General features: G+C 39.7%; 1 protein-coding gene across 3 annotated transcripts in view; it reads right to left on the reverse strand.

The window, feature by feature from the left end:
* The window catches only part of LOC409714 (serine-rich adhesin for platelets), a 58,212-nt gene that overhangs the window by 11,221 nt on the left and 34,718 nt on the right, over positions 1-12,273 (reverse strand). For all 3 annotated transcript variants that reach the window (XM_016915879.2, XM_006568042.3, XM_016915878.2), the window contains exons 3-4: positions 8,459-8,537; positions 373-3,265 (exon numbers count right to left, since the gene is read on the reverse strand). In XM_016915879.2, the coding sequence (XP_016771368.2) occupies positions 373-3,265; positions 8,459-8,504 (2,939 nt within the window). In that variant the 5' untranslated portion in view covers positions 8,505-8,537. The remainder of the gene's footprint in view (positions 1-372; positions 3,266-8,458; positions 8,538-12,273) is intronic.

Genomic DNA, 12,273 nt, shown 5'->3' on the forward strand with positions numbered 1-12,273 from the left:
AGCACGTAACTTTTTGTAAGCTTGCGATGCGTTTTTCCCTTTGCGAAAATAAAAAAAGCAAAATATGACGATAATGTTCCTTTTGATTTTCCATTTTTCAACGAACGCCAAACGAAAACTACGCATCCGATCAAAAAACTTTTTTTACTGATTGATAGCTGAATTGCCAACTATCAAATAACAAAATGTGTTTTACATTTAGACTACGCCAGCAAACCTAAAAATTCAACTGAAGCCATCTATGAGTGAAATTACTTAGTTGCCAACCCAATATATATCATTATAGGTTACAGGTGTCAGGATCAAAATGTCCAAAGTGAAAATGGACCCGTTTCCACTGGCGAACAATCATTAACATTACACCACACTTACTTGTTTATCCCGGACTGCAGGATGTTCGCCAGAATCGCCTTCAACTTGTCCATCTTCGGGCACACGTCGTACCTGCCGCCCTCCATCACGATGCGCACCAACCACGTAATTTCTTGGCGAGTGGGCAACGCGTTATCCGATTTCCTGGACGGGACGTCACGGGAGCCGATGGTTGGGCTCGAGACGGTGCTCGAAATCGAGTGTTCAGAAGGAGTGGCAGATGGAGCCACTGTTCCATCCGTCGCGTTCACGCTCGACATAGGAGTGAATTGAGCGGGTTGCTCGGTCGTATCCTTCGAATCCGACGAGATCGTCGCGATCCCTTCCTCCTCTTCTTTTCCATCTTCCACAGTGCTCCAGGAATCCAATGGGAATCCGTCAGTCGTTCTCGCGACCTCGTCCACCCCGCTCCAACCGATCCCCTCCTCGAGAAGACTCGTCCTCGTCGTGGCAGCAGCAGCCTCGTCCCTCGACCCTCGAGTGACCCAATTCGGTGGAACGAATACGGTAGTTGTGATCGTGGCTCGATCCGTGGTCTCGTTCATCGAGGAGGAATCGTCTGACTCGTCTGACGGAGGCATGAGAGTGGTTGGAGCCTCGTTCGAGTCGTTCTTCGTTGGCGAAAAAAGATCAGGGACTGTGGAAGAGGTTCGATCGGCTGCTGCATCCTCTCCTGTCGAGGCCTCCTCCGTAGTTGAGTTTCGAGGAGGAGGATATTCGGTCGAGTCGAAGGATAGGCTGACGAACTCGTACTCGACACCAGTCGTGGTGGGCGCGAAGCTCTGGTCTGGGTCGGAGGAAGGGATTTCGTTGGTTGCGTTGGCGTCTGAGGTGGCCGATTGAGGAGAGGATTCGGTCGCGTTGGCCACGAAGGTTTGCTCGATGGTGGTGGCGACGGGCGACGACGAGGAGGCGCTCCTCTCCGTGTTGGCAGGCACGAGAGGCTCCATGGAAGAGTTTCTTTGGATCGAGGGGAGATCGGAGGAGCGGAAGCTGGGCTCGGTGATCTGACGGAAGGGCAGCTCGTCCCTCGGTCGAGATTCTTCGGGCCTAGGCCTCACTTCCGTTATCCCGTTTCCCGTCACATCCACGCTAGAGGAGACGGTCTCCTGGCTGTCGTTCCACCTAGGCACGTCGTTCCCCACGCTCGTCGAGCTCTCCTCCCTCGATGATCCCTGGATCATCCCTCGCTCGGTGCTCGATCCCCTCGGAACGGACGTGCTGGAGTCGGTCGGAGTCGGCGAGGGACGAGCAACATGGCTCGACGCGGTGGACGACTCGTTGCTGCCGCTCCCTTCGTCGCGGTAGGCCGGCTTCGACCGTTGCTGTATACTGTTCTCCAACACGTCCGACGCCTCCGTCACGATCAGCTTCTCCTCCGATCGCCCTTTGCCGATCGTGTTCTCCATCGCGGAACCCTCCTCCGTCGTGATCTCGATCAGCAGCCGGTTGCTCGAGTCGGGAGCGGATGATTCTTTCGAGGAAGACTTGGCGTAGGGGTAAGGCTTCGTCCCCTTGTCCTCGCTCTCGTTTCTCCTCGTGTATGAAACGTCGAGCCTCGAGCTGGGCGTCGACCTCGCAAATTCGTTCGTCTCTGCAAATGCTATGGTTCTTCCTCTTGGAACCGGACTCGACGTCGTCGAAGATCCCTCTTGAAACGTTTTTTCGGTGGTGGTTGTGGTGATCGTGGTAGTAGTGGCGATAGGAGAAGTGGTGGTAAGTTGCACCAGTTTCTGCCCATCGTTTCCGCTTGTCTCTCGTTGAATCTCGACCGAGCTGGTTTCGTTAACCTTGGCTGGATCTCGGCGCGAATAGTCCTCGTTCCGATTCGAGGCGATTTCGCCCGACTCGACGTTGCCAAGGTTGGCGTCCTTCGAAGTCGCGTTTCGGGATCGCGGCTCGACGATCCGTTGAATCGCGGGCTGAGTCACATTCCCGACGACCTCCACCTCCTCCTTCGGATGATGAGTCACGACGGTGCTCTCCTCGCCGATGAGGTTGGTCCCATTCTCGGAACCATTCTCTCTCGAGACCTCGGCCGTCGAGGTTTTGTAACGATGGCTGTAGTTCACGTACGTGTCGTTGATCAACGAGATGGGAGGATCCACCTCCCCCTTCAACCCAGCCACTTCCGAGTTCTTGCTCCCTTTCTTCTCACCCGATTCCTCCCTCTTCTCCTCGTCCTGTTCCTCTTCCTTCTCCAGGAAACGAACTTTTTGCAGGCTCGACTCCTCGCTCCTCTCCTTCTTCGCTTCCGCTTTCATCTTGTCTCCCTTCCCCTCCGGGAAATCGAATCGGTGGACGATCGAGGATTTAGGGATCTTGCTTGCTAGGGATTCCTGCCACGACGTGGTGACGTTCGATCGTTCCATTTGGACTCCGTTCCTCGTTCCATCCATCTTGCCCTCTTCCAACGCGGGCTTCGCGGTAACCGTGGTCAACCCATTCGTCCTGGACAATCTGTAAAAGTCCTCGGACAACGTCTTCGTGCTGGAACTCTTTCCAGCGGACGTCCCGTAGATCGAATCTTCGAGCTTCGAGGATCCAGGATTGGGGGACGAATCAGCGGCCGGTAACCTGGCCAGTTGATCGTCCTCGTGGATCGTCGGTATCGCCACTTTCTCCTCCCTCTCCGCTTCGCCATCTTTACTCTCGCGCGCGGTTTCCGGATCTTTTTGATCGGTCGAGTTGTTCGACGGATCGACGGCCTCGTTTTCGGTCTCTGTCGATCCCGAGTTCCGGGATGCTATTTTATTCGCGATTGTTTCGTTGCTCACCGATATCGTGGCATTGGATGGACGGTCGATAATTTCGGTGGACAGTTTCTCCGAGCTGGTTGGGGGATCTTCAGTCGTGTTTGCGGCGATCGTGGTGAAGAGCAGCAGGAGAACACCTGAAACGTACGCCAAGTACGCGTGATGATACAATATTCGAGAAATATTTATATTGCTTCTAGGCAAAGAGGGGAAAAGAATCGAAATAAATGGTTTCAACTTGCCATTTTCTTTTTACCTTAGATTTCATGATCTATCAGATGCGATCAGAATATTTGAAATATTGTTCCTAAACAAAGAGGGGAAAAGAATCGAAATAAATGAGATGATTTGAAATACCTTTCTTGCCATGTTTTTACTTTAGATTTCATGATCTATCGAAGGAGTTTTGAACGTTCTCTAGTGTGATGCGATATCAGAATATTTGAGAAATATTTATATTGTTTCTAAGCAAAGAGGGGAAAAGAATCGAAATATCTTCCAATTTGCCATCTTTTTACCTTAGATAGATTTCATGATCTTTCTCTAGTGTGATGCGATATCAGAATATTTGAGAAATATTTATATTGTTTCTAAGCAAAGAGGGGAAAAGAATCGAAATATCTTTCAACTTGCCATCTTTTTATCTTAGATAGATTTCACGATCTATCGAAGGATCTTTCTCTAGTGTGATGCGATATCAGAATATTTGAGAAATATTTATATTGTTTCTAAACAAAGAGAGGAAAAGAATCGAAATAAGTGGAGGCAATTCGAAATCCCTTTCTTGCCATCTTTTTACCTTAGATTTCACGATTTATCAAAAGAGTTTTGAACTCTTTAGTGTGATGCGATCAGAATATTTGAAATATTGTTTCTAAACAAAGAGGGGAAAAGAATCGAGCGGAAATAAGCGGAGGCGATTCGAAATATCTTTCAACTTGCCATCTTTTTACCTTTTTACCTAGATAGATTTCACGAAGGATCTTTCTCTAGCGTGATGCGATTATAGAATATTTCTTCGCCGATATTCCATTTTTCCAACATTCCACATTCCCCTTATCGAAGAAATGAAAAACCAAGTAACGTATATGCATGCCGCGTGTACAACTGTAATTACATTCGCGTTTATAGGTTACCATAGCCGGATTAAACGGGATAAAGAGGAATTAGAATAAAACGATAACGAATCGAAACTGTGAGGGGATAAGGATTATATGCGCATAAACATTTTCACGTATATTTTCAAGTGTATTCGAATTAATAAGTTTCTATATTCTTGAACAAAACCCTCTTGTCTCTCTATTAAATAGTCTCTCTATTAAATTCCCGAGATAAGTTCGTTTCAAGAAAAGCATTATACTTTCTCGTTCTGATGACAATTTTCCAGAGATCTTTGCAAATATCGATCTTATCTTATATATATTTACGCTCATTTATATTATTTTCAATAACGATTTATTTATTGACTTCTTCCTTTCCTCGCGTTCACTGTATTCCTTTCGAGATGAAGCGATAGAAAAAAAAAAAAAATAGAAAGCAACGAGTCCCGTTTCGATCGTTTCATAAATCTCTGAATGAACGCCCTAACCCTTCTCGACACCGTGAACCGCTACATTATTCGGAAAACCGTGACGAGTCGTTCATTGTTGGATCGTTAAACCGTGGCCGAACAGTGTGACCGAGGATCGCGATACGATAGGGACCACGTGCGAACACCCGACCGGGAGGAACGGATATATTGACAACGGTGACTGGTTTCTCACAGCCGGGATGAAATAAAAACGTCGGCGTGCCTTGGTCGATCCTTTTAATGGGTCTAGAAACCGGTTGGTCGGGAATTACTCAGCCAGGAATCGAGAACCGATTTATGGATTCCGTCGTGTCGCAGTTGCAGTATCCCGACGCGTACCGCGATGCAAAAAGGAAAGAGAAAAAGGAAAGGAAAGAAAAGAAAAAGAAGAAAAAAAAAAAAGATATGCGTATGCACCGCGCGGTGCGTGTGCTTCGCCCCGCGCTTCTACGAATGTTAAACAGACCGCGAGATTATGCGTGTGGATTTTAAGTATGCGTGCCCGATCCCTACCGATGCGGACAGGTTACGTGAAAATGTGCACTCGTACCTCTCAACCGTACAAAGTTAGGTTATGTCGCGCGCGTGATCAATGGCGCCCTCGAGCGTCGCTTTTCGGTAAATTTTGCTTCCACGAACGCGATACAAATTGAATAGGAGGGATTCGGGTGGGATGATTCTTGGAAATGAAACGTACGGGGAAACTCGTTCTAGTCCGTGACTGGAATTATTTAAGAAATATATATATATTTTTTTTCGCCTTTCTTGGAAAGAGATGTTTATGCACGATGTATTTACGAGGATGTTGGAAATTTCTGTTTCGAATCTCTTTTTTTTTGTCGAGTAAATTTTTGAAATAAAGTAAATTCATTCGTAAATGATAATGAAACGAAAATAAAATAGTAACTAATGGAAACACGCATGTTTTATATATATATATATATATATATATATATATTTTTTTTTTGTCTTTTTTGGGAAGAGATGTTTACGAGAACTTTGGAAATTTGTGTTTCGAATCTTTTTTATCTTTGTCGAGCAAATTTTTGAAATAACTTTGGAAATTTATTCGTAAATGATAATGAAACGAAAATAAAATAGTAACTAATGGAAACACGTGTATTTTATATATATATATATATTTTTTTTTCGTCTTTCTTGGGAAGAGATGTTTATGCACGATGTATTTACGAGGATGTTGGAAATTTGTGTTTCGAATCTCTTTTTTTTGTCGAGTAAATTTTTGAAATAATGTAAATTCATTCGTAAATGATAATGAAACGAAAATAAAATAGTAACTAATGGAAATACGCGTGTTATATATATATATATATATTTTTTTTTTTTTTCGTCTTTCTTGGGAAGAGATGTTTACGAGAACTTTGGAAATTTGTGTTTCGAATCTTTTTTTTCTTTGTCGAGCAAATTTTTGAAGTAAAATAACTTTGGAAATTTATTCGTAAATGATAATGAAACGAAAATAAAATTGTAACTAATGGAAACACGTGTGTTTTATATATATATATATATATATATATATATATATATATATGTATATATATTTTTCGCCTTTCTTGGAAAGAGATGTTTATGCACGATGTATTTACGATGTTGGAAATTTGTGTTTCGAATTTCTTTTCTTTTGTCGAGTAAATTTTTGAAGTAAAATAATTCTGGAAATTTATTCGTAAATGATAATGAAACGAAAATAAAATAATAATTAATGGAAAAACATGTGTTTTATATATATATATATTTTTCGCCTTTCTTGGGAAAAGATATTTATGTTTACGAGAAATTTGTGTTTCGAATTTTTTTTTCTTTGTCGAACAAATTTTTGAAATAAAATAACTCTGGAAATTCATTCGTAAATGATAATGAAACGAAAATAAAATAATAATTAATGGAAAAACGTGTATTTTATATATATATATATTTTCGCCTTTCTTGGGAAGAGATCTTTGCATGATGTTTAAGAGGATGTTGAAAATTTGTGTTTCGAATCTCTTTTTCTTTGTCGAGCAAATTTTTGAAGTAAAATAAAACTGTTAAAATTCATTCGTAAATGATAATGAAACGAAAATAAAATAGCAACTAATGGAAAAACGTGTGTTACACCTACGTGAATTATCATATTTTTTAACGAGTACACGAGATCTCTATAATCGTGTTACGCGATTGAATTATATCGTTTCTGGTATGCGAGTGAAAAATTTTTACACCGTCTACTAACGAGGATAATTTAGAACGGTTGAAAGGCTTTATTAACGCGAGAATTGAACCAATTGTGCGTCTACCGCGCGTTCAAGAAAGAATTCCGCTTTCTAATTCTTTAATCGATTCGATCCTTGGTTTGTTAATTCCTCGCCAAGTCATCAGATCGGATCATCCGGTAATATAATAACACGAATTCGGTTGGAAAGGCCAACTTATAAGGAAACTTTCGATTTCAATTTGTGTACAATGAATGAGCACAAAGGACTTTCAATTTCGATATCACTATTTTTTTTTCTCTTTCTTTTTCTTTCACAATAATCCATATCCTAGATTTATCCCAAATCTTTTAAAATACTCTATCCAAAAGTGTCTTTTTCCATCCAATCCAAAAAAACCAATATCAATTGTAGACTCTAAGACTTCAGCTAATTTAAAAAACAAAAAGAAAAAGAGAATTATTAAAACTCTAAAAGAATTATTTAAACTGATCAATTTAACGCATCGCGTTTTACTAAAACCATTCTAAACAAAGTGTCGCCACACTGCTCTCCCGTCCATAATAAATTCGCGAAAGTAAAAAGCCAGCCTGAATGCGTGCAACACTACACTACACCAAGAGGAAAGTTGGATCGAACGCAACGGTAAATTCGTATTGTCAAGGCAAGTGTTACGGTTTCAGCTCGGCATGCCGATCCTAACAGTACTCGATGATGGCCGGCATGGCATGGCTCCCCCTCGATCACCAACCTTTGCAACACGATGCAACACGATTGCACTCGAGTGATACCGTATCCATTGCTCTCTGCGATCAAATCCTTCGCTTTGCAACCATTTATTTTCCTCGTATACGAGATATATATATGTGTGTGTGTGTGTGTGTGTGTGTGTGTGTCTGCGTCTCTCTCTCTCTGTGTTTCTCTCTCTCTCTCTCTCTCTCTCTCTCTGTGTGTGTGTGTGTGTGTGTGTGTGTGTGTGTGTGTGTGTGTGTGTGTGTGTGTGCTGTGTATCTGCGTCTCTCTCTCTCTGTCTCTCTCTCTCTCTCTCTCTCTCTCTGTATCTTTCTCTGTATCTCTCTCTCTCTCTCTCTCTCTGTATCTTTCTCTGTATCTCTCTCTCTCTCTGTGTTTGTTTCTCTCTCTCTCTCTCTCTCTGTGTGTGTGTGTGTGTGTGTGTGTGTGTGTGTGTGTGTGTGTGTGTGTGTGTGTGTGTGTGTGTGTGTGGTGTGTGTGTGTGTGTGTGTGTGTGTGTGTGTGTGTGTGTGTGTGTGTATGAGCGAAGCAAGAGTTGGATTACGATCGATTTAATGATCGAAATAATAATTCGTAATAGCAATTATCTGAATTATTCAACGGTTATCTATCGAAGCGTAGAAAAGGTTTTTAAGGAGAAATATGGTAACTCCTTGTTAGAACACGTTAAAATTACCTACATTCACCTCGATCTGCTTAAGTTGTTCCCTGTGAATTCGTACGCGTTCACCGGTTAATGGATTATGCAAATCGATCAATGGGTATATGGGTTTGCAACAGTGTGCTGCTCTTACCTGTGCATACTCTCAACACGAGTGGCACTCTTCTTCTTCGAGTCATCTCAGTCGTTCCGTTTAGATCTCCCCGTGGAATCTGCAACGAAAATTAAAATTCGATTTACGCTCGCCCGTTAATGACTCGTTACTCGTTTTCTACTATTTGCCCAAGCGATTAGACACGTTCCTCGATCCGTCTAAGTTTTCAATAACGTTTTCTTTTTCTTTTTCTTTTTTTTTTCTTTCTCTCTCGATCGAAAGTATTTAAAAGGATTCTTCCCTCTTTAAGGAGGGATTTTTTTTTGTTCACAAGTTTTTTCGATCGAATATAACACAATTTTTCGTGGATAAAAATTGTTGTTTTTCTCTAATTGCGCTCTTCCAAAATAAAATAAAATTATTCTCGCTGAAATATTATTGCAAAGTTTTTATCGATCGTTTAACATCTATTTTTAATCACGCTGCCTTTCAATATCGTCCTTGTCGATATCCAATCAATCGTAACGAAGATGAATGCTTCTCGAACGCGGTTTCTCGCGCGGATAGTTTTGTATTATTATTATTATTTTTTGTTTCGAAAATGAACGATTCTCCATTACTCGCAAAAAAGTTTAATAGAAAAGGAAGAGGAAGAGAAAGAGCATCAAATTTCAGAAATATTCTCTATTATGATAATTTATGTTTATTAAAAAAATACAATTTATTTCTTTTCAAAAGAAGAGTAACAATATTTTCCAACGAAAAGGCAAAAATTTATCCTCCGGAATTTTTAAAATTCCCATGTGTCCGAATTGTCCATCGTGAAAATAAAATCAAGCGGAGCAGAAAAGCGATGCAAATTTTCGTTCGCGGTTGTCGCGGAAATGATACAAAGGAAAAAAAAAAAAGAAAAAAGAGAGAGAGAAAGAGAGAAAAAGGACGGTCGTAGAAAGTTAAAAACCGAGCGTAACTTTTTTACGCTGGCCTCGAGTTCGATGGAAAATTTCCAACGAATTTCGACTCGACTGTGTGTTCGTAATTCGACGTGGAGGCTCGGACGAACACGTTGAATTTTTGCCCGACACACCTTCGCCGATCCATTGTCCCCGCTGAAGGTGGATAAACGCGTGGATACACACACCACGTGCTTTAATCCACCCGGGCGGAAGTTGGAAACGTTTTATGGAAGCTCCTCGAAGGCGATCGTGTAACGAGCTTCCACGCGATTTCGACTTTGCTTCATGAAACGAGTATTCAAACGGATGAAGCGTTTGAACCCATTGGAATACTTGATATATCTCGATGAATCGAAGAAGGAATCTGAATCGAGTTAAAATGATGATTTTTGTCACGTTTTTTTTTAGAAGAAACATTTGAAAGATTTCGAATGGTAATAGTTTCGAATTTTGAAGATCTCTGAACGATGTTTGGAATGACGATGATTATAGAAAAGATAGAAAAAGTCTTCTTCTCGAAAGAAAGATTTTTAGAAGGGATAATAATTTTTGAGATGTAATAGATTTCTAGATAGAATGTTTGAGTTAATTGGAAACGTGATTCGGAGGGAAAGATCGAATCGAACGATATAAATTTTTATATATTAAATTTAACATATATTTTTATTATATTAAATTTTTATTATATATTTCGATGATGCTAAATAAATAAAGTACACGTTGATTAAATATCGAAGACATATTTGACAGGTTGCGATGAAATTTGATAAATGATGAAAGGTTGCATGTATTATTTCGATGTGATTTATATACGTACAATATATTCCATTCCATTAACCATATGCATCAACTTTTCCTCATTCCAGGTATACTTGCATAAATTTAAAGTTTCTTCATTAAAACTGGGAGCAGGTTATATAGATCCCGTCTCTCTGCCCCTTCCTTCCCTTCATTTAATTTAGATCACATAATTTGGATAACAATTGTATATCTATCTACTCCAAAAATGTATTCCTTTGTTCTTTTGTTTCGAAAACACTTCATCGTTTCAATATTTCTTATCTAAAGTATATCTTGGGATGCGAATTTGTTATATTAGTATAAAATTTATCAAAGATTCACAAGATTTTAAGAATAGAGAGCAAAAAACGAATAAAAAGGATGAAAAACTCTTTTTCTTACATCGTTCCTTTGTTCTTTTGTTTCGAAAACGCTTCATCGTTTCAATATTTCTTATCTAAAGTATATCTTAGGATGCGAATTTGTTATATTAGTATAAAATTTATCAAAGATTCACGAGATTTTAAAAAGAGGGATGAATAAAAGGAGGACGAAAAACTCTTTTTCTTACATCGTTCGAAATGTAACAAAGTTAGAAGGAACGAAATGCGAATAGAACGAGCATAATTATTCGAGTTAATCAGAGAATTTGTTTATCGGCGGGACGAATTTTTATGTAAATTTATTGGCTCGTTTATATTCAGGGATATAATGTCAGAGTTGCAAAACTCTGGACGACTCGAAGGAATCTGAATCGAGTTAAAAAAGATTAATAATAATTTTTCTTTTTTTTTTTTGGTCAAATTATATTTTTCTCCTTTTAAATCTCCTCTTTTTTTTTTTTCTCAAACATCTCTGAACGATGCTCGGAAAACGGAATGATTGAGTAAAAAGCCCCCCTTTTCTCGAAAGAAAGATTTTTATTAGAATTATTTTTAGAAAAGAGAGATAATAATTTTTGAGATATAAAGTAATAATAATAATATTTCTCGTGGTATATTGTATAATATATTTTATGCTTCACGCTGTATTCGCTCGTAAATAGAATTCTCCATACCCGGGGAGGCCATAGTCCATGGCCTTAAGCAACTGACCGCTATAGCGCGTAATTACCTTCCAGACTGACATCATTTTCTCCTTTGAATCCACAATGTCTTTATCGTACGTCGCCGTTTCGTGACTGAATTCGCCAATTCTTAATTAGCTACGATCTTCCGTTTGTGTATGTGTGTGTGTGTGTGGGAGGACAGATACGGGTCGACGAGGGCAAAGAAGCCGAATTGCTCGTAGCACACGTATTATTCTCCTATGTGTGCGTACATTGTGCAGAAAAGTGTCGCAAAGCCGATTAAAAATACTTTTGGAGGATCGTTTTTCACGAGTTATTATTCCTTGCCAATTCATCCTTCTTCGAACCTGTTCGTCGTAAAATAATTTTTAACCACGAATCGAATAAAAATTAAAATTATTCGTGGAAAATTTTCTATAATTATAAAATTATATAAAATTTTATATAATATAATATTTAATATTAATATTATAATATATTAATATTAATAATACAATATTAATATATATTAATATTTATATAATTTTATATAATATAATAATAATTATCTCGAGAATGATTCATCGTTGGGGAAGAAGAAAGAAAAAAAAGCATCGAAAAGAATATTAAAATATTTTGATCGTGAGATTTATTTAAAGAAAGAAACGAAAGGGAAAAATGAATAATTCGTTTTCTTCTTTTCTTCTTTGCAATACGCGAGTACGCGATTCTTAAATACATCTGGGCAGGGATGATTTGGATGGTCGTTGAAAGGAGGTCGACCTCAAGACACGTCAATTAAATTAATACAAGTTAGAGAGGGCCGGGAACGGAGGTCTCATTTCGCTCGACGAAAGAATTTTATTTGCCTTCTTGATCCGACAAACAAGATCACTTTTCATTTGGACACATTTCTTCATTACTCGCAAACGACCGTGTATATATTCTCGTGTATATTCGTGCTGCCTGGGATATGAAACGTTTCATCGTCCAATTGATTGATTATATAAATGATACAGACGTTAAAATTATTCTACTACGTTTATTTCACTACGTTTTATTTCGTTTCC

Source organism: Apis mellifera, linkage group LG13 (assembly GCF_003254395.2).
Source record: "Apis mellifera strain DH4 linkage group LG13, Amel_HAv3.1, whole genome shotgun sequence".
NCBI lineage: Eukaryota > Metazoa > Arthropoda > Insecta > Hymenoptera > Apidae > Apis > Apis mellifera.